Source organism: Cervus canadensis, chromosome 2 (assembly GCF_019320065.1).
Source record: "Cervus canadensis isolate Bull #8, Minnesota chromosome 2, ASM1932006v1, whole genome shotgun sequence".
Lineage (NCBI taxonomy): Eukaryota > Metazoa > Chordata > Mammalia > Artiodactyla > Cervidae > Cervus > Cervus canadensis.
This window is the reverse complement of record NC_057387.1, coordinates 81,895,797-81,923,738: the sequence shown is the minus strand read 5'-3', so window position 1 is coordinate 81,923,738 and position 27,942 is coordinate 81,895,797. Positions and strand designations below refer to the sequence as shown.

General features: G+C 41.1%; 1 protein-coding gene across 2 annotated transcripts in view; it reads left to right on the top strand.

The window, feature by feature from the left end:
- Positions 1-27,942, top strand: part of DAB1 (DAB adaptor protein 1) — a 451,862-nt gene that overhangs the window by 129,800 nt on the left and 294,120 nt on the right. For both annotated transcript variants that reach the window (XM_043461149.1, XM_043461147.1), the window contains exon 2: positions 22,482-22,684. In XM_043461149.1, the coding sequence (XP_043317084.1) occupies positions 22,618-22,684 (67 nt within the window). In that variant the 5' untranslated portion in view covers positions 22,482-22,617. The remainder of the gene's footprint in view (positions 1-22,481; positions 22,685-27,942) is intronic.

The following is a 27,942-nucleotide window of genomic DNA, read 5'->3' as shown; positions in this document are numbered from 1 at the left end:
GATACAGATTCTGTTGGAAATAAAAGGTGTGGAACATTCCAGGGAGAAAAGCAACCAGAGCATGTTCATTTCTCCTGTGAGTTAAGCTGAATCTTGATATATTGGGAGCAAAGTCCAGTGCAATAAACACGTGCTAATCTGCATGACTGATTTTCTTTCCTCTCCTTCGGATGGACTGGGGGCAGGAAGTCTTCCTTTTAGAGAGGACTAAACCCCATCATCCTAAAATAGCTACAGGGAATTTGATGTCTATCTCTCTCTTTTCAAGTTTAGCTCCCCTAAGCCTCGGAGAGATAGGTAGCTGCCTCAGGTTCCCAATGTGATCAGGCTTCTGGAAGCCAGACTTACCAACAGAAGCCAGGCAGGTTTCGTCTTCCACCTATGGGATGGGGGCTCCCACGTGGGACTGCCCAGCTCTCATCCTATGTAACAAACTGAGTCACTAGGATGACCACAACCACCACGAGGCCATGTGACTCTTTCCACACTGCGTGTCATTAAATCATTTCCAGACATCATTTTTCTGGCCCTGTCATACATGAAGCTCATAGCTGTGGCCCTTAGCATCACAAAGACCCATGTTCAGATCCTGGTTCTGACACTACCTGTATTTTTTTTGAGTAATAGCTGAACTCTCTGTGTCTTAGTTTCTTATCTGTGACATAGAGGTGAAAATATTAAACCCACATGGCTGCTCTGCAGGGGAAGAGAGGTGACACATGGGAGTCTAATGTTTTGAAATCATCTCACTCCAGTGGTAGGAGCTGGATTAGCAGGATAAATGAGATGAGGTTATGATTGTTCTTAATTCATAAAGGTTTTCCTTTCCCAGAGTTGCATGGTGAGTGAATAGTGAAGCCAGCTCTGAAAAACCCAGCCTGGTGGGGAGCGTTGCTCTTTGGTAGCATGGCAGCTGTGAAGGGTGAGGAGCCCATCCTGTGTGCCCTGGGGCCTGGCTCTGGCCTCTGTCTTGGCCTCACACTTTGCTTCTTCTCCCTCTCCCCTCTGGTCCACACCAGCTGCAGCTGAAAAGCAGCCTCAGTATACCGGTTAGATTAGATCTTGGAGGCTGTTTTGGGTGAAGCAGGGAGAAATAGCTTTATTGCTTTGCCAGGCAGAGGGGGCCACAGCAGGCTAATGCCCTCAAAACTGGGTGTCCCCACCCTGGAGGAGATGGTGAGGATGTGTTCAACTTAGGAACATTCTTCTGACTGGCTAGTGGTGAGGTAATTGGGAGTCAGCATCATTAACCTGGTTCCAACCAGTCTGGGGTCTGTGTGCTGTGGGCACCTTAGTTAACTTCTTCCAGCTGGTGGGAGTTTCAGTACCTGTGAAGCATCTCAAAGGACATGGCTCAGAATATTATCTATAGTCCTTGAGGAGGAACTAAAGGTCTTTGACTTTGTTTCATGGCTAAATTATTATCCTTTTGTCTTGCTTGCCTGTTTTCCTACCATTCTGTATTTTTTCACTTCTCTGATTAAATTTATTCCTTGAGTAAAATTTTCCTACAGGTAAAAGGCAGGCAGAAGACATAGGTGGGGTCTATTCTGAGAAGGCCTCCTAGGGTCCTGCTTGGTTGCAGAGCATCCTCACTGATCTTTCAAAATGATCGGCTTTTGGGGCTTGCTGTCCATTCTCTCTGAAATGTTCATCCCCCAAGTCTGCATTGGTATCACCTTTACCTTCTTCAAAGCTTCTCTAAGTGATATCTCAGTGGGGCCTGCCCTGACTACTCGTTGGGAAATGTTCCCCTTTCTAGCACTTCTTCCCTCTTCCACGCTTATTTTCCTCCTCAGCACTTGCCAGCTGTCTGATATATTGCATACACACAGGCGTACTTTATTTAACTGTACCTTGCATTATTGCTCTTCACAGATACTGCTTTTTAGCTTTTTATTAACTGGGAGATTTTTGTAGAAACTAATGCCTGTGGCCAACAATTTTTATTTTGGCTAGCCAAAAGTTAATTCTGTTATTTCCCTAACACTTTGCAGGTTGTCACGTTTAATGGTTATAACTGACACACCTGTAAAATCTTCTAATTTTTGTGTAACGTTGTCTTCAGTCCATTCTTCTGCAGAAGCAAAGGTGCATACTCCAGCACCATGAATTTCATTTTCCCTTTACGTATCACAGTCAATTGCTGAGGTTGTTTGTCTTTTTGTTGGTCTAATATTCACATCATCTGAATCATAACTATATTCTGAAGAACCGTCTTCCCCTGAGACACTAATATATATGTTGCTTGGACTATCAGAAAGTATCTGCTTAAAACTCACTGAAAAATTCTCCTTCATTCAAAAATTTTGTGATGCGTCATTTTTCAAAATGTTGCATTTGTAATATACACCAGGTTGGAACAAAAACCTAACGGAGCAAAATGTGAATGATAATGACAATCGTAAGTTGTATAATGAACCCTTCATGAATTTTAAGCTCTAACAATTTTGCATGGTGATATTAATTATATCACCCTCTAAAAACACTCTCTAAAGCACTAACACTGTCTAAAAATCTCTTCAGTCAATAGCATCCAGGTAACAAAAGACCTAATGGCTTCCCTGGGGCTCAGTGGTAAAGAATTCGCCTGCCAGTGCAGAAGTCATGGGTTCAGTCTCTGGGTCAGGAAGATCCCTTGGAGGAGGAAATGGCAACCCACTCCAGTATTCTTGCCTGAGAAATCCCATGGACAGAAAGAGCCTGGAGGGCCACATTCCATGGGGTCGCAAAAGAATCGGATGTGACAGCGACTAAACAATAATAACGAAAGATGTATTAATATGTCTCCAGTCAGTAATGTGTTAACAGATTGAAAGTATGGGGAAACCCTGTGTTGAGCAAGTCTATCCTCACCATTTTTCCTACAGCATTTAGTTACTTCATATTTCTGTGTTACATTTTGATAATTCTTGCAGTTATTTCAAATGCTCCACTAGCAAAAAGATTATGACTCACTGAAGGTGAGTTAGCATTAGCAAGATGATGGTTAGCATTTTTTAAGTAATAAAGGGTTTTAAAATTAAGGTATGTATATTGTTTTTTTAGACCTAATGCTAATACACACTTAATCGACTGCAGTATAGGGTAATCTTAACTTTTATATGCACTGGGAAACCAAAAAGCTCACATGACTTGCTTTATTGCTCTTTTTGCTTAATCACAGAGAGTCTGGAACCCACAATATCTCTGAGGTCTGCCTGCACTTGACTTTTTCATTTGTTTTGTCTGTCTTCTTTCACTAGGACATAAGCCATGTTCCCACAACTGAACAATGCATGGCAAACAGCCTGCAATCAGTAAATTAAACTCTTTTGACTGAATGAATAAAGAAATATATTTGGAGTTGGGAGGGGGGTTGCTCTGCTTGCATTTCCTTGCTCTGATGGTGTTCATGGCAGATCACGTATGCTTCTCCCCACGTGATCACACCTTGCCAAACCCCTTCTCTGGCAGTCACTGAAACTCCTAATTGTGATTCCCAGCAGTGAACTTTGCCCTTCCTTCTTTGTGGGGTGGCTCTGGGCTGGGCAGTTGTCTCTTCAGGAGCTGTTCTTTGCAGTCTGATCACATGGGTAATGTAACATTTAATTTTTAAAAATCTCTGAGTAGAACTCTTTATTAGAAATTAATTTGCTCAGGTTCTCGGGTGTTGTTTACTTCTAGTGTCCTGAAGTGTTTCCCCTGGTAGGAGCTCTTTCTGTCCTCTGCCTCAAGTTCTAGGGAAATGCTTTCTAGAATGTCACCCTGTGCGGCTCAGGTTTTGTAATTTATGTTCTGAGCAGGGGGCACCTTCTATCTATATCGTGAGCAGAAGTCTAACTCTCTCTCTCTTTTTTAAAGGTTTCTTTTATGCTTTTTGAAATGTTTAAAAAACAGCTTGTTCCTGGGGCAGTAATTTTATAAAAGCAGATGATACGTTAGAAATTGTCTAATAAAATAAAACTGAATAGAAGTGTTTCCTATGGCTTATGTTACAAATAGTGTATATGTTGGACCATGGTGGTGTCAGAAAAGGACTAGGAATCAGATGACCTGGCTAATTGTTTTATGTAGCTTATTATTTGGGTGACTCTGGGCAAACCATTCAGTCTCTCTAAGGTACAGTTCTTATTTGAAAAATGAAGTCTCTAGGCCATGGTCTTAATGCCATCCAATCCTTTCTAGCTTTAGAGCTCCTGACTGGAAGCCTAACAACTTCAGTTTTAACTTGAATATAGCTGGTTACTAGTACTGGGCCTCTGGGTAAGTCAGCTTCTTTCTCGGAGCTCTAGCTTCTCAGTCTTCAAAAAGAGACAAGGAGAGTTTGTGTTTTTTCCAAGGGCATTAAGAGAATTTTATTTGGACACACAAAGGTGAGCATACTTTTTAGCTGTTGAATCCTGTTTTTATTAGAAGCAACGTCTTACTTTATTGTGATTTCATGGCACTGTGCCAACAGAGTGGTTGGCTAAAAGGAGATGAAAAGTCATTACATATCAAATTGACAGTTTTTAAATGGTACTTTAAAAATATATGGATGTTATGATTCACTTTTGATTTTTCTTTTTTTTTTAATCCCCATCTTAAGTTCTTGACTTGAGCTTGGGGAAGGGTTTCAGACATAGCTTTCATTTTCAAAGGAGTATTTTCAAAGGAGTATTTCATGTCCCCGTTTTTAACCACTGAATTTTTTGTGGATGTTCCTCCCTGGAATTCCTGGGGAAAGAGATTTTTTCATGCTTCTTCTGATCATGTATCCCTTCCTCTGTGGACGGATATTAGCAGGTAATACCTATAAAATCACAAATGCCATGCGAATGACTCTTTGTAGGACCTGCTGGCTGCTTTCTGGAAACTTCCTATTGATGGGCACCTGATTGACACTGACTCAGTGTTGTTTTTTAATTATTAATTTATATTTTATTGAAGGATAATTGCTTTACAGAATTTTGCTATTTTCTGGACACTGACTCATATTTTAAAGATAAGCCTAATTAAAAATCTGGAGTCATTCATTTACCAGTTTGGCTCTTGGAAGTCATTTAGTATTAATATTGTTATCTCTATAACAATAGAGTTAGCATGGATATTATTTCTAATATAATGAATATTCCTGATGTAGACTATACATTTGAAATGATGAATATTCCTAATTAAGACTGTAAATTTGAATGACCAGAGGCTGAAGTTCCCTCCAGGGAGGGAAAAGACATCATTTTACTGGGGCCAGTGACCCCACTGGCTTGACCTAGGTGGCCGGGCAAAGGTACAGAGCTCCATCAGACCGGAGGAGGTGTGGCCTGGAGTCAGCAGATAAGGGAGGTGTGGTCTTGGCAGCTGGAAGTGAGAGAGGAGGGTTGGGCCCAGCTAACATACCAGCCATCCTGGCCAGAGGGTCCTATCCTCTTACTCTCATCCCGCCCTTATCCCCAGAGTATTAATTTTAACTCTAGATGATCTACAGGAAAACATAAGACAGAGCTAGGTGTCCAGGTATGAAAAAAAGATCTTGGAATCCAGAAGACGTGAATTCCAGTCCTATTTTCAACACTACCCAGCTGGCAAACTACTGGCCCATCTCTTCTTGTCAGAACCTGGCAAAATAGGGACAGCAAAGCTGTCCTACTTGTCCTACTTGACATCCCTACTGTGATGTCAAGTAGATGAAATGAGTGTGTGAATAGGAAAGTAGTTGGCAAAACGTTGCCAGTCTTTAGAAAGGAAATGTCAAATGAGTGCAGAGATGAAGGGGAGACCAGAGGGCACCCTCCAAAGAGAAGCTGGAGATCTTTTCCTCTCCCTGTTGCTGTCTTCTGACAAGGGTGTGTTGTCTAACTACCAAATGAAGATGGAAGTGTGGAATAGAGCTGTTTGGGCCTCAGACCTCAACCTCCACATGGAGCTCAGGCCAGCTCACCTTTGTTTCCCTGCAGAGAGGGCTAAAGGAGTTAATGATAAAATATCAGAAAGGCACTTGAGGGATTTTAGAAACACTCAACCAGGTAACATTACACACATGTAACCATGTAATGTCAGCTATTCATAGCTTCATGGTTGTATTATTTATTAATCATATTGTGTGTGTGTGTGTGTGTATGTGTTTTCAAATTAGTATTAAAGTCTTGAACCAGAGCCCATTAAAATAAAGAAACTATTGTTGGGTGTGCTTGAGGAAACTAGCAAAATATTTCTTTTAAAACTTTGTTTAAGAGAAGTCTACCCAGAATCCTCGTACTTGGCAGGCAGAAATTCATCTAAACTGTTTTCCAAATTTACCAAGTGCTTTCCTGAATAGACAAGGAGCCTGGGGGTATTTCTTGCAGGAGTGATGAGTTGTGAATCCCAATATGAGATGTGTGTAAAAAAAAAAAAAGTCTGTTTAAAGAGGAAAAAGAAGTTTCTGACTGTTTGGCAAAACAGGTTATTTTTAAACTGAAGAAAAATAGGATTGTGGGGATTTCAAACATTTTTGTGATTTTATTTGTTCATCTATAGGTGGGACTTTCTAACATCTCATTAACACAGGGGCAAACTGAGATGTAAAAGGAATGGAAGACTGTCCATCACCTCAAGTGGCCTTCATGCTCATCAAGGGACAAGTTGTAGGTAGATCAGAAAGTGGCAGTGTATGCAACGCAGGGTGAATGTATGGAAACACTGTGATGTTGGGAGAGAGGTGCACCTGGGTTCTAGATCTGGATCCACCTGGGGCTTGATGTTTCATCAGTTCGATGCCTCAGTTTCTGTTTATTCAAAACAAAGATAATAAACCTTCCTAGGTTGTAAAGATGAATGAGACAAGGCATGTAGAATGCTTATCACAGAACGTGGCACGTGTAATTACAACTGTAATTATATTTTCCTTTCCTTTTCCTTTTCTTCCTTCATTTTCATGCTTTGTCACAAGAGACATATAGGCTTGATGTTCCTTAGGAATGCTGAAGGCTGTGACTAGCTTTCATGGATGAGGAGCTGCCCTTGGGCCTTGAACTGGCTGTCTTCTGCCAGCTCTTCCAGGATGCACTCTGCTCTCCCTCTTCCCTTCCTCCCTCTGCGTGGACTGCATCCGTGGGCTTCCTGGCCTCATGGCCTCTTCCGGGAAATAGCCAACGCTGAGTTCTATCAGGAGGCTGAAGGGTGGGCAGGAAGGAGAGTGAAAAAGTCTGTGTGCTTTGCTTAGCTTTTAGGCTTTCTCTTATCTGTGTTGCCTTGGACTTGCTGTATCCTAGACTGAATGTCACCACTCCATTTATGGCAATGTTTCCTACTGAGTTTGCTCCCCATTCTGGTTACCTTTCCCTTCTCTTACCCCTTCAAGCCTAAGAGAAGTGACAAGTTCTGCTATTCTAGCCCTGGGATCCTGGCCTGTCCTTCAAGGTTAGCCTTCAACTCAGCCCACCCTTGAGCACATAATCTTTGTACTAACTCTTTGCAATAATACTATCTTTAGTTTGTCATCTGTTTCAGCATGGGACCTCAAAGAGCTGATTAGGTGAGGAGGTATGCATTGGGTAACCAAGGTGTGCTCTGGGGTCTATGACTGATAGAGTGTGGCCACAGCGTGTGTTTCCTTCAGGAAGGATGGACTGGACTGTAAGTCTGGGGAGATGTGCTGCACTAGAGCCTGAAGTTCTGGTTAACGTATCAGACTTCACATCATAGCAGAGATGGTTCTTGGTAATTGTTTCCTGATTCATTTTGACAGGTGTCTATTGAAAAATTAATAGGTATATGGTGTAGGAAATAGATATCAGAAATTTCTCCCCTTTCCTTCCAAATAATGATATGCAAATGAACTAGAGGGAAGGGAACGTGAACAATATGGAATGACTCTCTCCTGTAGTACCAGGCAATTTGCATATATCATCTTATTTATTCTGCTCAGCAGCCATTAGGGGTAAGGTACAAACTTCAATGGAGTTGCCAAAGGTCACAGAACTGGGACTTAGTGGAGCCATAATTTGAAAGCCCAAGGCCAATCTCTGAAATGGTGATGTTCATGAATTTCCAACATTGTCAGCTGCAAGATAGGAAGAGTGATGTAATTAAGGGTTCAAATGAGAGGTACTGGTAAGAACAGCAGGGTGTGAGTCTTGGACTGTTTGTTACAGCCCCACCCCAGGAAGGAGTGTGACATTGTAAGGCCATGCACAACAGGAGTTTCTGCAAGAGTATTCTATGCAGAAGGAGTTCCTCTATAATCTCAGAGTAGTCACACAGCCTGGCATCCCAGGCATTGGGGTGTGATTTCATAACAGGAAGGATCCTGGATATCTCTCGGGGACTAGGTCAACTCATTCCAATTGCACAGGACATCATTCATTTCCTGCCATTGGGTACCCTGTTTCTACTTCTACTGAAAGTGATCTTTGTCTCTCCCCTAATTGTACATGTATTTCTCTGCCTGGTGGCTTCTCCACTTCTGCTAACTCATAACTTCTGCTTAGTCTCCCCTTGCTTCCTCACAGCCTCTTCATGTGCATCTTTTCACTTCTGGTCCTGTTACTTCTGGACAGAATCTGTATTAATGAGTTCACATTCTTAGGAGAGAGAATATACCCATCTTTTCATATGTCCAATCTTCCTGCAAGGCCAAATTGTGACTCTGATCATCCAGTGAATTGTCCTTGGGTAAGGGATAGACTTATCCACAGCTGTGGTTTTTCCTGTAGTCATGTATGGATGTGAGAGTTGGACCATAAAGAAGGCTGAGTGCTGAAGAATTGATGCTTTCAAATTGTGGTGCTGGAGAAGACTCTTGAGAGTCACTTGGACTGCGAGGACCAAACCAGTCAATCCTAGAGGAGATCAGTCCTGAATGTTCATTGGAAGGACTGATGCTAAACCTGAAGCTCCAACACTTTGGCCACCTGATGCGAAGAGCTAACTCATTGGAAAAGACCCTGATGCTGCGTAGGACTGAAGGCAAAAGGGGATGGCAGAGGATGAGATGGTTAGATAGCATCACCAAATCAATGGACATGAATCTGAGCAAACTCCCAGAGATAGTGAAAGGCACAGAAATCTGGCATGCTGAGTCGGGCACTGTTTAGTGACTGAACAACAATGAAGAATTATCTGTGAAGCTGATAAGTTTGTACCTTACCCCTAATGGTTGCTAAGCTGGGACTCAGATTAGGGAGTGGACATCTCTAGGAGGGGACATTATTTTAACTATTCTGGTCCACTTTCTGGCCCCCAAAATTCATATCCAGTCCAAATGCAGAATACGGGCAAGGCCTCTCTATAACCTCATCAGTTCAGAAGTCCAGATTCCCATTATCTAAATTATCTAAATCATATTCCAGTGACTAGGGCATGGATATCTTTGGGAGATAGGGTATTTTCCTACCTAACCCCAGCACTTACCACTGTATGTTAAGCATCTTAAATAAATTATGTCATTTAATACACTCACCATATCTGGTGAATATTCTCAGAGCCATTGTATTTTGCAGTGTTCAGAGTCAGGGGAATCCAAGAACAGGCCCAGTCATGTGGGACCAGGGAGTGGGTCACAAAGGCCTGGAAACTTGGGAATTCTCTTTACCATTGTGCCTGCGTTTCCCTACTATGTTGCCACATATTCATATTACTTGGGGAGATTTTTAAGCATCCCAATGCCCAGGTGGAACCTCAGAGAAGTTAAATGAGAACCCTGAAATGGGCGTGTGTGCTCAGTTGCTAAATTGTATCTGACTCTTTGCAACTCCATGGACTCTAGCCTGCCAGGCTCTTCTGTCCATGGGATTTCCCAGGCACCAGTACTAGAGTGGGTTGCCATTTCCTCCTCCAGGGGATCTTCCCAATCCAGGGGTGGAACCTGGGTCTCCTGCATTGGCAGGAAGATTCTTTATCACTGAGTCTCCTGGGAAGCCAAAAGTAAATAGTCTTTCCACTGCCTCAGATGATTTCAACGCACAACAAAGCTTGGGAGCCTCTGCCCTGCGTTGCTTTACTCATCACTAGAGGCCAGTGCTCCAGGGGAAGGGTGCACATGATAAGGAAGCCTTCCCCACGGAGGGGAACTTTAGCTGACAGTCGAAGGCGTCTACTGGATGTGACAGTGAAGAGGGCGTTGTGTGGATAGGAGACATCTACTAGCAGATGACAGGCTTCCCTGATAGCTCAATTGGTAAAGAATCCGTGTTTGCGATTTGCTTGGTATTTGCTGAATGTGATGGAAGTTTTTTAAGTTCCCGTGAGAAGGTTCACATAAGTACATTCACAAATCAGGAAACAACGGGAAACACGAGCTCCTTTGTCAGAGCATCCATCCTCATTTGTAGCTTGAGCAAAACACAGCCCCACGGTTATCACTGTTGTGGATACGTTTTGTGAGCTATATAATTGTGGAAATTCATTTGTTTCCCATCAAGAGCGAATCCTTTTGTAGAGAAAATTTGAGCTATCCATGTATTCCATTTTACAGTAATTGAGATTGGACTAGCAAGTCATTAGCGAAGCAAAGGAAAATGATGGGCTCTTTAGTTTTTTTTTCCAAAGGAAGGTAGAAAAAATTGATGTTTGAGAAGAGAGAGAAGAATTAAAATGGGGTGTCAGTGGTGGGAGGGAACATGCCCATCGCTTGGCTCTCTGGTTAATGAGAGGGTGGCATCTCTGTGCTGAGATCTCCCTTGAGTGCAGCCAGTGGGAAGGTGCCCCTGTGGTCAGAACAGTCACTGGGATGTAGACCGTCTAGGGATGAGCCCATGCCCAGGGCCACCCTGGGTACCATGCAGCTTGGGGATATCTGTCTCTTTCTCATCCAGCTCACCACCGGCAGATGTTGGCCTGTGTGGTTCTCTTCCCCACTGTCAACTTTGAAGATAATGAAATGCAGCTTGAGCAAAGGAGGGTCAATAACGGCGGTATATATTTTAGATACATCAGTAGGTGAAGCTGCCAAATGCGACACTTGCTTATTTAAAATCTGCTTCACTGGGAGGGCCTCATTAAATACTTATCTTTTCTTTCTTTCTGCAAGACCCCAGGGAGTGGCCGTAGTTCCAAGTTACTCAGACACATCATGGAGGAAGTGGGGATGATAGTAGAGGGCATTCAGTCTCCAAGAGCAAATAGACAGTGTGCCCCGCAATGTCATGTGGCTTGTGGGGTTAAAATGAGGACAGGCGTTGGCTAAAAAGCTAGGTGATGAGGGAGGTGGAGTTTAGGGCTGGTGCTGGGGAACAGGTATGAAGGCCCCCTGAGGCCAGTCCCTATCCCTGGGATGGAGTAGCAGTCACCAGGCTTTGCTTCATCTCTGTCTGTAACTCGCCCATGTAGTTTTCTATGTACAGAGTAGGTGCTTAGAAACGTATGTAGAACTGATTTGGTTTACAGAACCAGTAACTTGCCAGCTACGTGCTGAAGGAGTTAGAGATATTTGCTTTTTTACTATTTCTTCCTGAGAATTCATTTATCTGGACTATGTTTGGGAAGAAAAATTAAACAGCACAAGCTTTTAAACTCAGTAGCTCTGCTGATGCAAGCAGTCTCCCAGTTGGTCCCCTTGTCCCCACCATTGTTGGTCTCCAGCCCCAGGGCTATTCCTAGGTTAGCATCGTCTTGAACGAATTGAGCTGTGTCAGCCACTCCCCTCTTCAATCACTGTGGTAGCCCTCTGTCACCTGCTGGTGAAGTGAAAGTCACTCAGTCGTATCCGACTCTTTTCGACCTCGTGGACTATACAGTTCATGGAATTCTCCAGGCCAGAATACTGGAATGGGTAGCCTTTCCCTTCTCCAGGGGATCTTCCCAACCCAGGGATCAAACCAGGGTCTCCTGCATTGCAGGCGGATTCTTTACCAACTGAGCCACCAGGGAAGTCTGTTGTCTGTTAGTAGGTGTTTCTTGAATCACTTCTTCTTTCACCCACTAATGAATCAATTTGAAGTTTGCACCTGGCAAGCAGCACATGAATTTTTAGATACAAAAATTTATATACATATGCTACTGTGAATCTTCATGTTAAAGGAATAAACTATCTCCTATTTTTCATATTGAAATAACTATAAGTAGCTATTACAGAGATTGATGTCTTCACGCCAGTGGATTTTTTTCAATCCTGCCTGGGCTGCCTACTCCCTGGTTTGAAGACTGTGGGGTCTCCAGATTGCCCATTTTACAGATGAATAAATTGAGGCTCAGACTAGTTTGATAGCTTAAGTGCCTAAAATTACATAAGCAGTCAGTGGGAGAGTCAGGCAGGAGTCCAGCCCAGCCCTCAGCTATTGCTTCAGGTTCTGCCACTTACTGATAACATTTTTTGTAAAATCATAGGTAAAGATTTTAGAAGGTTGGTTAGAAGTCAGGCCCCAAGTATTGAAAACACTAATGGAATTATTTTAAGCTTATACATTTTTTTTCTGATCCTCTATTAGTTTATGTAATGAATTTTCATGGTGCAGTAAATACTCAATGAAACTGTGTGATCCATTAGTTAAATGAAATGTTCCTAAGTATGCCGTGTTGCTGTCACATAAATTCGTTTAATATTGCTGAAATCTGGTTCTGACTTTTGTGAGCTTTGAGTTTGATTAAAGAAACACCTTCTGTTCCTCCTGTTATCTCCTTACTGAAAGATGTCAGACACCTGAGTAATAACAGTACCTGCCTTCTGGAGTGGAGCATTTTATTTTCCCCAAAGTACTTTCACGTAACTTTCATTTATTCCTGTTTATTTAATCCCATGAATTATAGCCAGAATTATCCCATTTTACAGATGAATAAACTGATGGACCATTTAGTTTTTTTCATTCTAAATCTTCCCTAGAAATGTCAGACCACCAGATAACTGTCTAGCAAGATCCCAATGGTTTATTTTTCAAGTTAAAAGTTAAAAGAAAGCATACTTTGTTCAGAGAGAGTTTAAAACAATTGGAGTCAGATTGTTTTGACTGTATTTAAAAATACTACCGCTGTTATGCTTTAGGGGCTTCCCTGGTAGCTCAGCTGGTAAAGAATCTGCCTGCAAGGCAGGAGATCCCAGTTTAATTCCTGGGTCGGGAAGATCCCTTGGAGAAAGGGATAGGCTACCCACTCCAGTATTCTTGGGCTTCCCTGGTGGGCTCAGACAGTAAAGAATCTGCCTGCAATGCGGGAGACCTCGGTTTGATCCCTGGGTTGGGAAGATCCCTTGGAGGAGGGCATGGCAACCCACTCCAGTATTTTTGCCTGGCGAGCTACAGTCCATGGGGTCGCAAAGAGTCGGACATGACTGAGCGACTGAGCACATTTTGCTTTAGTATTATACTTTTCACATAAGTTAAGGAGCACTGAAAATTCCCTGTTGGATTTTTTTATTTTTAAGAGAAAGACAGTGCTGATGTTAATGTCCGTGGGATCATACACTGTTGATTTTATAAAAGCCTATAGACCCTTTTCATTTTGTTTCTGGCTTCAGGTTATTTGAGCTTGGCCTTTGTGGAACCTCTAACTGACCATATATTCTTTTTTGCTTTGGCCTCTAGGACTCTCATAAATTTACAGCTTATTTTCTGCAACCTCAGGATTATTTTTGTGTCCTATTCTTTTTTCTACCTCTACCTTCATTTTCAATTCTCTGTTCCCCTTCACTACAGTTTTCTTCATTCATTAATTTTATCCTTTTCTGGAGAATGATTGTATATAAAACTTTATATAAGCTGCCTGACTCCTTTTTATTTCTTTTCATAATGTCAGGTGAACATAACCAACAAGCAACACAGTGAACACGATGTCTCAGGCCAAGAGAATCTCCTACTTCTGTGATTTTTCCATCCTTTTCTGACATATACAGTTGTGGCAAAACAGGTCTGCTGTGAGGTTGTTAATTTATCAACTTTGTGGCTGTCAGAGTTTTAAACCCAGGATATGTTCTATCAATGTAGGTATCTTCTGGAAGTGTTTGGTCTAAGCAAATGATGGCTGTGAGGATGGTGGTATTTTATCAGTAGAGAGAGATGTACTACCTTCAGATATCCTACTACAGTTTTTATAGTCTTTGTACTTCTGACATCCCTGGCAGAATTAAATAAGCACTGCCATTGGGCTCCACAAAACTTTGTTCTTTCCTATTCTTTTGACACTGAAAAGAATCTATAGAGAAGGAGCAAATTTCGGGCAGTTTCCAAATGGACTATATCAGGTCAGTTAGCCCTTAACATATTCAAAAATATAGAAAAAGGGCTGACAGTTTAAAGTCATAGTCCTAGAGATGGAGAGGGAGATGGTCCAACAAAGGCTGACTCTGGCTACATAATTATTGCTACCAACCAGGGTTCTTGGCCTCTTTAATCAATAGAAATTGATCAGAGGCCAGACAAGAAATCCTTTATTGGGGCACCTGCTGCAGCAGGGGTGAATGAGAGCAAACAATAGGTTCCCTTGCTGGCTGGCTCCCAGAGAGGGGCGAGCTTGTTCCTTACATGGAGTGAGGATAGGGGTGTGTCCAGGGGTCAGGCTGGGTAGATGGCTTAGGTGTTTTGCCCACCCCTTAGGTGGTGTTGCATGCAGGGGGCATGCACAGTACACTGCTTTTTGCTCCCAGCTCCTCAAAAGTAGCGATTGGGTTTTTGGTCTCCTTGTATCTTTGGGGTTCAGAATTTGCCCCAACTGCACGTGCATGCAATTATTTTTAGTTCCACACAGTTTCTTTGTATGTTATTGCTCCAGGAGAGGTATGTTCAGTTGCAGGCATTGCAGCACTGAAGCAAAGGGTCCCGGTTCCCAGGCCTGTCTCAAAAGGAGCTTGTGGTGATCTCCGGGGTTAATAGATAAAAAGTCTTAGGGGGCAATTCCTGGCATGGAGGCAAGTCTGGAGGGGAGGTCCAGGGCTCAGGAAGAGAGAGACCTGCTTGAAACAAGCTTGGTCAAGAGACTTGTATCAAGTCAAGCATTCCAGGCAGATGCAGGATGAAGTTGGAATCTATAATAAGAACTGACAGCCATAAACTAATTTTAAACTCAACTAGCCTTGGGAATTAGAAAGCAGTCCATCTAGGGAGCTGGAATTGGGTCTGAGCTTTTTTTTTTTTAAAAAAAAAGAAAGGTGTTGCCAGAATTGGCTTTGTTACATACTTGGGTGTGTTACTGTCTGAACTAGGCATTTTTTTTTTTTTTAATTTGAAGATAATTTCAGAATTACAGAAAAAAAGTGTAAGAATATACAAAGAAACACCCTACACCCTTTACTTAGGTTCACCTGCTAATATTTTTATCATATTTGCTTTAGCATTTGTGTATTCTCTCTGTGTGCATATCCATAGATATACATACACATTTGCTGCATATACATATTTACATGTCTGAGATTTGTTTTTCTTGAATCATTTGAATGGTTCATGTAGCTTAGCCCTTTATACCTAAATATTTGATGTGTATTCTCTAAGAATGGGCTTCCCAGGTGGTTCAGTGGGTAAAGCATCTACCTGCAATGCAGGAGACGCAGGCAGACGTGAGTTCAATCTCCAGGTCAGGAAGATCCCCTGAATGAGGGCATGGCAACCCACTCTAGTATTCTTGCCTGGAGATTCCCATCTACCGAGGAGCCTGGCAGGCTACAGTTCATAGGGTCGCAAAGGGTCGGATATGACTGAAGCAACTGAATATGCACTCGCACTTTTTCTAAGAATAGGTATATTCTCTTATACAGCCATAGGAAACTTATCAAGTAAAATAAATTTAACATTGATACAATATTTTTACCTAATTTGCCATCCATATTCAAATTTGTCAATTGGCTCTCTGATTTCCTCTGTAGCATTTATTTTCTCTCCAAAAAGAGGATCTAATATTTCATTTAGTTGTTGTACCTCTTTAAGTTGTTTTAATCTAAAATATTTTCACAGCCTACCTTTGTCTTTGGTTTGCCATTTTTGAAGAATAGACTTTTCTCCACATTTTTGTATGCATGTTCTTTGTGGTCGTCTCAGGATATCACTTGATATCCCTCTGCTCATCTCTGTTAATGTTAATTTTGATAACCTGATTGAGGTGTTGTTCATTGTCTCCATTATATGATCACAGGTTTTCTGCTTGCAACTACAGACAACAAATGAGAGCATACTTTAAGACCTATGGTTGACTTCCTGGATTTAGCCTTTACTGACTTTCTGGGACAACAAGATATGTTGGGCTCATCTTGTACCTGCCCTTCACGGCTCTGGAATAAGCCACTTCTAGAAACTCTCAGTCTTTTTACTAAGAGTTGTAGTAGAAACTAAAATCTGAGTATTAAGGTATCACCTTGTCACTGGGGAATCTTTGCTTCTAGACCTATTCAGTGGACAGGACTAGGAAATATATGCATATAAACATGTGTGCATACACCTACATGCAGATGCATGTTTATTTTATAAACCATGAGTTTAAACCCTGAAATCTCCAGTTTCCAAACTGTCCCCACGGTGCTCTTTCCTGGCTTCCCCCTTTGCATATTTTAATGGTTATTCTTGAATAGTGAGTCTTGGCTCCCAAGAACATTAAAGAATTTACTTCTTTGCCCAATCCTATAATACATTTAGAATAGTTTCCTAATTGCTGTTGCCATAACACTACCAAAAAAAGCCTACTAAAAAGAGTTCAAGGTTTGTTTGCGGTGCTCCCTGCCCTGGTCCTGTTAATGACAGGTTGTAAACAGTTAAATTCTGTGTTTGTAAGTTTTTCATATTAATTATTTCTCTCCCACCCCTTCAGTGACTGTGTTTATGATGCTCCTTTGAAATACAATTGAATTTGTTTCAGTTCACTTCCAGTTTTAGCCCTTCCCCCACTTTCCATCGCTGTTAATTTTGTTTTTTATCTGAGGCGTGAAGCATTAATATGCTCCCACATGTAGAAATTAAGTAAAAATCTACTCTGATAAGTATGATCCTCTGCTATGACTTTCTACCTGGTCATCCTATCATTTTAACATCTAGGATCTCCCCATGAGGAGAAACAGCTTCATTGTTTTCTGGTTTATTTGTCCTGTTTCTTTTTCTAAAGATAAGCAGATTTATGTATCCTCCTTTCTTACATAAAGACTGGCATACTGTATATTGAGCTAGGCTTTATAAGTGCCCAAATCTCATTGATCTTCCAAATCTTGCACTCTTAGTGGTGGTCTTCCCATTATACTGATGTGGAAACTGAGACTCCTTGTCTGTACTATTGCAAACCTTTGTGCCTTGTTGATAAATAGCCTGTTCTCAGTGCTTTATACTTTAGATGAAAGTGATTAAGATGTGCCAAATCATGAAGCATCAGGTAGTAGTACATACAGTTTTTAATCCATCAAATTGCTGCCACCCAAAGTCCTACTTCTTGGAAGTCTACCTCTTCATCTGGTTTTTAAAGCTGGATGTCCCTTTAGACTGGAATTTTCAGTGTCCTGGCATCTCACACAATGCTTAAATAAGGATGTGGCACCTAGCTGGGAGAGTTGATTTTGACTTTCTGTTTTTCCTTTTTAAAACTGAGATGAAATTCACATAATATGAAATTAACCATTGCATAAAATTCAGTGTCACTTACTTTACTCATAATGCTGTTTAACCATTACTGCTGTCTACTTCCAAAACACCTCATCTCCACCACAGGAGACCCTGTAACCGTGAAGGGGTCAGTCCCCATCTCCTGCTTCCCCGAGCACCTGGCAGCCCCTGCTCTGCTTTCCATCTCTCTCTGGATTATTTGTTTTGGATAGTCTGGAGGAAAATGGAATCATTTTCCATTTTCACAGTAAGTGACCTTTCGTCTTAACTTCTTACACTTGGCATGGTGTTTGCTGAGCTCTTCCACCTTGCAGCCTGTATCGGCACTTCATTTCGCTTTAAAGTTTTCATTTTGTTTTATGGCTTGGGTAATATTCCATTGTATGGACAGGCTATTTTGTTAATGCATTCTCCAGCTGATGGACCTCCCAGGGGGTTTTGAGTGAAACTGGGGAGAAGAGTGGCTTGTTCCCTGCCTTGTGCTCTGCAGCCTACTATCCATGTGACTGTGAATAAGCTACTAAACTGACTTGTGCCTGCCTTTTCTCATTTGCCAAGTGAACATACTACTACTATATAACTTCAAGTGACTGAAGGATCGGGTAAGATAATATATGAGACGTTCATAGAAGAGAACCTGGCCAACAGTAGCAGTAGCAGGAGTGAGTGTTAGTCACTCAGTTGCGTCCGACTCTTTGCGACCCCGTGGACTGTAGCCCGCCAGGCTCTGTCCATGGGATTCTCCAGGCAAGAATGCTGGAGTGGATTGCCATTACCTTCTCCATGGCAAATAGTGGGTCCTCATAAAATTAGCTTTTTCACCTTTGGATTGTATGAGGGTGGGAGGGAAGGAGAGTGAACATAAACGTGTATTATAGTAGGTGTTTTAGCGTGTGTGTGTTCTGTTGTAGCTGCTCAAACCTTTGTGCTTTGTTTTATTAAAAAAGGCCTATCTGTTTTCTCTGCTTTGTGGTTTGGTGTTTTTGCACCCCACCCCTCCCTATCCCCCCATCACTGAACATGGGATTTTACATTTAGAAGCAGTTCAGTAGACAGAATGTCTGTAGTGGAATGTTACATAATTCACATTTAGATTTGAAGAGCTCATTATAAAAAACCTGACACACTTCAGGAATATTAAATTACTGCAGATTGTGTGGAGCAAAGAAACATTATTGAAGCATTTCAAAATTCTAGGCGAGCCTGAATTTAACTGATAGGGTTTCACAGCTTTTACTGGGGAAAAATGATTTGAGTTGTCACATGGTTTCTGGCCCTAGAGGACTTTAATCTCTTTAATTACAAAGAAACGAATTTCCTAAATAATTTGGAGCTACTTCACAGCATTTGCTCAACCTCTGGCTTTTGGAAAATTAAAGGGAATGCTAGGGCCCTGGCCGTGGAATGTTCTCTTCTTACTGAAGCTTCCTTATGCATGTTTTTATTTGAGATGATGCTAGATTCCTTTCTTTATTGATATGGGGATGTACTTCAGGAATTCACAAGTAATGCTTATAACACTTGAACACAGTCTCATTTTGTTAATCAAGTGGGACACTGGAGATGCCCACAGAATAGACAGAGGTGCTGAATTATGGTTTACAAAGTCAAAGGAGAGAAAATGGTGCAAATCTAATCCAGTTTTTTACACTGACTTTTAGGAGTGCTTGAAATGGTTTAAAACCCACATATTTCAGTCCATGTCGGTGTTTAGGGATCAGGTACCTACTGTGTGCAAGCCCAGCATGATGGAAATATCTTAGCTCCTACCATTTCCTGCAGTTTGTCTTTAGAAACTTAACCTGCCATGGTTTCCTCCTCTGTAAAAGGAGGATAGCAATATGACCCTGAGTCTGTGTTGTGACCTTGTATTCCTGTGTTCATAACACAGGAAACTATTAGTGCCTAATCTTTATTGCAGAGAAGGCAATGGCACCCCACTCCAGTACTCTTGCCTGGAAAATCCCATGGATGGAGGAGCCTGGTAGGCTACAGTCCATGGGGTCGCTAAGAGTTGGACACGACTGAGCGACTTCCCTTTCACTTTTCACTTTCATGCATTGGAGAAGGAAATGGCAGCCCACTCCAGTGTTCTTTCCTGGAGAATCCCAGGGGTGGGGGAGCCTGGTGGGCTGCTGTCTATGGGGTCGCACAGAGTCAGACAGGACTGAAGTGACTTAGCAGCAGTAGCAATCTTTATTGAGTACCTGCCAAGGGGGAGATGTGTCAGACACTCTTCCAAGCCTGTCAGAGGTGTGATCAATTTCCTCAGCCACTCCATGAAGTTGATACTGTTACTCCATTATAAAGGTAGAGAAACTAGGCAAAGAGGGGTTCAGTAATTTCCTTAATATCACATTGCTTGTAAGTGGCTCAGGCTATGAAGATGGCCAAGAATCAGATCATAAGAAGGGAGATACACTGTTACCAGTGAAAGCTCATTCTGCTGCTGCACAACAGGCCCCAATAAATCAAGAGATAAGTTATTGAGGCAGGGAATAGTGACTTTATTTAGAAAGCCAGCAGAGCAAAAAGATAGTGGACTAGTTTCTCAAAGAACCATCTTAACTGAGTTAGAATTCAGGCTTCTTCTATACTAAAAGGTGAGGGTGTGTGGTTGGTTGTTGCAAACCTCTGGGTGTTTTATTCCTTTGTTCTTGGAGCTGTCCATGTAGGTCAGGTCACAATGTTCCTCTAAACCTTCAACAAGACAAATGTTTCTTTCTGCCTTGCAACTTTTTATCTCTGTATGAATGGGAAAATGTTACACCTTTAAAGGTCAGAGCCTTATGAATGGGCTATCCTGTATATTTCAGGTTATAGACAACATTCTTACCTTATAGCAAAAACAGTAGAGTACAAAGGTTAAAAGAAACAGATCCAATATGGAGTCAGATTTGTTCTTCCCTATTACAGTTCCATTTAACAGACAGATCAGAAAATCCTTCTGCCTAAGATACCTCTTTGAACTGAACCTTGAGAATGTCAAGGCAGACTTGAAAAATTCCACAGAAAGCTAATAGCACAATTGAAAATTGGGAAGTTAGGAAAGTGTATCACCTCCCTACTAGACTTCTGCTTCCTTTTGTTATTTTGGTTGTTAACTTCAAGCCTCCCTGGACATGCTGATGCTTCTGCCTGAGACAACCATTTATTCACTTATTACACATGCATGAGTACCCATTGGTCCTTTCCCTTGCCGCCCACCTGACGAAAGCATCATCCTTCAAGATCACACAGTGCAGAGCTTCATGTCTGTGAAGCTTTATTGACTCTTTCAAACAAAGGTAAAAACTTGCTCCTTTGTGCCCCAGTCTGTTTTTGTTCTGATCACGTGTATTTCATTCTCTTACGCGGCTGACGCCTCTGCTCGACTGAGCGTCTTTGAGGACAAGAGGCCAGGCTTTGACTCTGTACTCTTGGATTGCATGGTTGTGCAGTACACATCTGTTGACATGAATGAGCCAGCACTTGCACCTGGCCCTTCTTATGTTCTTAGTAGATATCTGTTACACTGAAGGGACTGTATTAATAAAATTAATTAGTAAAATCATTAATAAAATTATTTATTCCTTTATGGGACCAAATTTTGTGACTCTGTCATCTCTTATGGAATGTTGTCTTTTGGGGGCAAGAGGTTAGCAAGGAGATGAGAGCTTTAGTGGCATACAGATAGATGGCACGAAAGCGGTGGGAAAAGGGCTCATTTTCAACATCGTTTTCCATGTACCCCTTTCTAGGAAAGTAACATTCCATTTTCTTTAGTTGCAGTCTTAGGTCCTTTACTTTTCAGGGCTACTGTCCTTGTTAAAAAATAGTTTGTTAACAACAAGCAAATAAGATATCTTTGGATAAAGGTGTGAATTTCCCCATATTTAAGCCTTATTAAATTTTTGTGTGCCTTTTACATTAAACATTTTCTAGTTAAGCCATCTTTAATTGGCATGATTAAGGGGCTTGGGTTATTTTCTTATTCAGCTGAAACTGGCATTCTGGGTCACCCTTTTCAGATTAAACTGTTCTAGATCTATTGCAGAAGCTAAGAATTGGCTGCACAGTTTGAAGATCCATTTCCAGTAGCTTTATCTTAATATTCTTTTAAAATGGATAACTCCTGAATGTTTATTTTCAACTGAACTCTCACATGTAACTATCAGAGATAGAGAGTCACTGGGAAAGATTGTTGACTTGACACCGGGAATACATTCATTCAATTTAAATGAAATCAAATGAGATAATGTATGTGCAGCGGGAGCTGAGGGCACAGTATATAGTAAATGTATAGTAAATACTGGCCGTAATTGAAGTGGTATTATTATCATTATTATCTCTTCCCAGCACAGTGTCTGAACTTAATAGTACCTAGTAGTGTGCAATGCATATTTATTACAGAAAGAAGGATGAAATGTGTGTCTGCCTACTCCTTTTCCTCTTCTCTTCCTCCCCACATTAAATGCTTGTCTGCTCATATAGCTGGGGGGAAAAGCTGACATAAAAATTGGCTTGCTGGAAAGTTTCTCAGCCCCATTTGTCACCTTACCCTTGAAGCCCAATTGTATGTCAACTGCATGTCCCCTCTGATGCCTGCTCGTGAGGGACAGACCACAGGTCACTTCCCTATGATCTGCTTCAGCTGCCAAGGCTCTGGTCAAGCTTGCCTGATGGATGGGTGCCTTATTGTTGGAAATGCCTCCACGGGGCTGCTCAGGAAATATGCCTGTGCTGCGTTTTCTGAGTGGTTTTCCAGGCTTGACAATAAGAAACATGGAAAATAAAGCATTGAGTTTTGCTTTTCTTGAAAGTCCACTGTTTTAAAGATCTGCTATGTGTTTTCTAGTTTGAGTTTTTGCAAATAAGGCCTCTCAAGCTCTTTGCTTAAGAGCATATGAGCCCTGTCAATGGCTTAATGAAACCACGTGGGCAGTTTATACATGGAGACCAAGGTTTTCCTGTTTTTGTACGTTTGACAGTTCCTTTTTGCCCTTCTAATTTCTGACTTCACCAGGGTGGTTATTCTGAGTGTTCTCTTCTTTTGATTTGCAGCGCTCGGAAGGAGTGAATGAAATGTGCAACTCGGGGTGTCGTTTCTGAAAGGAGGAGTCATTTTCTTGAAGAGGAGTCCTCAATGAGCCTGGCCGAGGCCCGGGATCTGTGTGAAGTGGACTAAGGATTTAGTAGGATGTCAACTGAGACAGAACTTCAAGTAGCTGTGAAAACCAGCGCCAAGAAAGACTCCAAAAAGAAAGGTAGGGCTCAATCTGTTCCTTTCCCAGTGGCTACTTATTGTGCAGGAATGGGTTTTCGGTCTTTGGAATAGTGTTTGGTACTGTCTTTGTGATTGCATACAGTTTTACAGTCACCAGCATTATTTGGTGTCTTTTGTGTTCACAGTATCACGTTTTAATGGCTCATCCTTCTCTGGGTAAAATTAAAAAAAAAAAAATCTTCATAATATGCAAGGCCCTTCTTAACCTGGTTTCTACCTCTCTCTCCATCCCTCTAGTAATATCACTGCCTAAATCTGCGCCACATCCCCACCCAACCCTGTTTGCATTCTAGGCATTCTGTGTCTTGTAGTTCACCTTGGAATATATTAGGTTTGTCAAAAAGTTTGTTCAGATTTTTCTGTAAATCTTATGGAATGAACAAACTTTTTGACCAGCCCAATACCAGTGATTCTCGAACTCCAGGCATGCAGGCATAACCTAGAAGATTTGTTAAAGCACAGATTGCTGAGTCTCTTTCCTAGAGTCTTTGGTTCACTAGGTCTAGGGTGGGGCCCAAGATGCATTTATAACAAGTTCTCAGATGATGTAGATGCTGGGAGTTCAGAGACCAGATTTTGAGAGCACCTGGACTACCAGTTAAGCCCCAAACCCTTTTGTTGCTCGCCACTTTTTCTTAGACTGACCTTCTCCTAACTTGTTTTTCAGGGTTGAGCTTAGTAGGGCTCCTGGAGGGTCTTTCCTTACTCCCCAACTTGGGTTACTTCCTTTCTTTGTTTCACTAGCACTTTATTAGTATCTCACTTGCTTAAAAACACCCTGTATTTTCACTGGACAGCCGTACTATACACTCCTCAGAGCTGGATCTCTCATTCACCCTTTTAACTCCCAACAATTAGAAAGTGTCTGACATAGAGGAGGCACACAGGTATCTGGTAGAGAAGACTGGCATGCATAGTGTGATAATAAAATAATTCTATTGCTGTTCATGATTTTTGGAGGATTTGTTCCTATGACTTTATGACCATATCTCCTTGTTATAATTAGGTGTAAGCAACTTGTTGCCCGGTGTATACGTGTGTGTGTCTGTGGTGTGGTGTGTGTTTTCTGTCTGTGCCATCTCTCTTCCTCCCTTGTCTTTAAGACTGTGTGGAAGAGGATTAATAGAACTCTCTCTCTCAAGTCTTAAAATCTGACAGCATGGGACTGCAAACAAGCTGTCATTGGTTGCTTTGTATAGGCAGTGATTTGTCTGAGGCATAGCCGTGCCTGCCCAGTCATGTTTTCTGATGGCATTGTCTGATGCTCCGTAGGAAGCAAAGGACATAAATGTAATACATATGCAGTTCTTGGACAGTCAGAACCCTAAGAAGGACTATAAATTTTGCTTTAGATGTTTATTTGAAACACAAGTATTTTGGAAGAAGTCTATTTTATCCTTTAAAACCTAATATAAGCCTTGCTTTTTATGCATGAGAGTATAAGAATAATAGAAGGAAAGCAAGTGAGAGAACAGGTCTTAGGAGAACTGCTACATGGAAAAAAAATTATTGCAGAGCCCGGTATGTACTAGAATTCAAATGCTTTCTCACTGGAAACTGACAAGTTATATTTTTGCTTCAAATTTAACCTTTCCACTAAACTTATGCTCTTGAATGCTTAATGCGTTAGAATTGTACTTAATGCATATCTTTTCATTCTTAATTTAAATACACAAAACCTGCAGCATTCTAAAGAGAGGATTCAGGTTTTTCAGAACATTGGCTTAGTTGAAGATTTGGAATGGGACTGTGAAGGTGACCTTTTGAACTCCTCCTTATCTTCACATCTTTAGTAGCTCTAAAATCAACAGAGTACCTATACAAGGAGTATCCTCTAGTGAGTGGCTAATACTGTGAAGTCTGGGCAGGCAGAGCTGAATTCAGATTCTGCTATATTGCTTCCAAACTGTGTGACCTTAGCATGTGACTTCACCTCTCTAAGACTCAGTTTCCTTTCCCTTAAAATGAAGATGTAGTATTACAAAGCTCAAAGGCTCACTAGGAAGATTAATTGAAATAAGGCAAATAAAACACTTAATATAGAACTTGGCATATGTTAAAAACTCAAAGAAGTTTATCTGTAATCTTCTTCTCTTCTTCCCGTTTCCCCCTCCTCTTCTCCTTCCTTCTTCTCATCCTCTTCTTTCCCTGTCATCTTTCTCCATCTTTCCCACCTCTCCTTTCTTTTTCCTATTACTCTTCTGCCTTTCCCATTCCATCCTCCTCTTCTTTCTCATCTTTATCAGAATCATCACATTGTTTTCACTTCCCCAAGGGGATCTTAAAAAGTATATAGCTGATTTGTCTGTAATTATGCAACCAGTGTTAAGCAGTTTTTATTCTTGATACCCTTGTCTGGACCAAGGCACAAGGAAAGCACACATATACATTAAAAGAGAGAACAAGAATGTGCTGGTAATAGGATTAATTCATTTCCTGTTCTTTAGTTTCGGCTATGGGATTGTATAAGTATTCCATTAAACAAATGTTGCTAGCTGGACCAAAATAAGTAGAACTTTAAAAGGAAGTAAGTAGTTTATATGTTCATTGGTCTTGAATCTTGAATATAGTAGTGTTACTTAACTCTTTTACTAATATTTTTCTATGACTCCTCTTTGATTTTCTAAAGAAGTAATATATAACCATATAAGTAAGTTTCAGGCTTCTTCCCAATCTTTAAATATTTGTTCTTTTTCTTATTTTATTACATTGTCTCAGCCTGTTAATACAATAGACTTTCCTGGTGACTCAGATGATAAGGAATTTGCCTGCAATGCAGGAGACCTGGGTTCAGTTCTTGGGTTGGGAAGATCCTCTGGAGAAGGGATTGGCAACCCACTCTATTATTCTTGCCTGGAGAATTCCATCAAAGGAGCCTGGTGGGCTACAGTCTGGGGGGGGTTGTAAAGAATCATTAATATGATATTTAGTAGACAGTAGATATCCTTAACTTTTTCTTAAATGAATGGAAATGCCTTAAATTACCTGTAAGTGTGATATTTAAGTTTTTTTTAATATTCATTGTTAGTTCCCCTTCATTTATCATTTCTAGGAATTATTTTTTAAATCTTGAATTTTCATGTTGAATTTTATGATGCTTTTTCTATATTTATTTCAATGATTATACATGTATTTTTTTCTTTTAGTTTAAAATCAGCAATAACTCATGGATCTCACTGATAGATTTTCTAATCTTCATTTCTGTTTATGATATTTTATGTACCCTGTGGTTTTAGTTTGATATTTTACTTAATATTTTGTTATTTATATTCATCAGCAAAGTTGGCACATATTTTTCTTTTCTTGAACAATCTTTGTGCCTGACATAGGTCAAAGTTAATAACCTTACATAATGGTATTGGTGGTAAGGAAACACAATAATTTTAGACTTCTTTATGAACAATAAATATTTTTCTTTTTTAATAGTTTCATTAGACATTTTAAAAGTTATAGATGCCTACTACTGAAAGCTAGAAAAGATAGGCATGCATTATCCTAAAAATTAAAAATAACTAATTAACATTCTAAGTTACTTCCGTCTGAACTGACTTTCCTGGGTAATATATGTACTTGAGATTATGCTGTTCATATGATTTTACATCCTGCTTTGTCATTTGACATTCTGTCATAAGTATATTTCTCATTTTACTGCCTGGTATTACAGAATAGAAACGTTTTTCTTTTCTTGGCAAGATTTAGGTGGTTGGTGGGGCAGACATTTTGCTTTCTAAAAAAAAAACAAAACACCTGACAATGTGAGACATCTATCATGACAAAGAGCGGCATAAAGAATGTTAAGAGGCCGTTAATAATTCTTCAAAAACCTATCACCCTAGTTCTTTGACCCAGGCTGTTGAAAGTAAGTCAGACAGATTCACAAACAAGTCACACTGGAGCATATTTCACCACAAAATGAGTTTCTAGACAGGCCATGTATGAGATGCAACTAGAGTATTCATAGTTCAAATAAGGAGGGGATGAAAGTAGTGAGAAATAAAGTTGTTTCCTTCATTTCATTTTTATTGGATTGTGTCACTACACATACAGCTTGTCAAAGGTGCCTATTCTGGGAGTGGAATTTGATGGAGGACCAAAGAGAAAGAATGTGTATTTTCAGGTTCATTATCTGCAGTCAGAGGGAGAGGATCAGCTGACACCATTTGTGGTGACCCTGGCCTTAGGACACCCAGTGGAAGCCTGTGGTAGAGGAGTGGGTTCCAGCATTAACAGACATATCTGGGGGCGATTTTAGTCAGCAGCATCTGGCAGCTTACTGTCGTGGAAGAGCACTAACTGTGGAGTTCAGCAGACCTGGTTTTTCCTCTGTAACTCTTGTTCTTATCTGTTGTGTAACCAGAATTTAGCCCCATTGACCCTTGTCTTTAAGTGTGTGATTCCAGTGTGTGTGTAGGGGGAGGTGGTTGGGTATTACTACTCTGCTTGTTATCAGAAAGATGAGTGAAATTATCTTGGATAAAGGGCCAGCTTGGAATCTGCAATATGGTCAGGGTTAGCTTTTTTGTCCTCTTCCTTCTGAGATCATGGTTTAGTATTCTCTCCTTATTTTCTAGAAATACTTGGGCATAAACTTAATCACTTTCCTTATATTTATTGTGGAGCTCTACTCAAGGATAAATGGCAACCCACTACAGTATTCTTGCCTGGAAAATCCCATGGATGGAGGAGCCAGGTAGGCTACAGTCCATGGGGTCGCAAAGAGTCGGATACAACTGAGCGACTTCACTTTCACTTTCACTCAAGGATAATTAGTGAACAAAACGACACAGCAGCATGCCACCTGATTATTCCTCCCAAACTGTGTTTGAACCCAAGCTGCGTGCCTCAGTAGCTGTGCAGACTTTTGGGAGGTTTCTTAGAAGATTTCTGTCAGTTGAGGTGAAGGAATGGTTTCAGGAACAGCATGCTCAGGGTCCTAATCCCTCCACTGATTGGTGAGTCCTGGGAAAGAACTCTGTTAATAATAACTGGCTTACCACTTAGGAGCTCATAAACTTTCGTACTTATTATCCCACTGGTCCTTAGGACCTTGGGAGAGTAAATTTGGAAAATCATTTTACCAGCCGTTTGGTGCAGGGAGAGCTGCTATTTCATCGCTTCTGTCTGCTGCTTTTATCCTGCAGGGAGGCAGACTTGGGGTCATCAAGACCTTGAATTTGTGCTTGTACCCCAGGTCTCCCGCTCTCTAGTTGTTCACCTCCAGGCAAGTCACTTCCACAC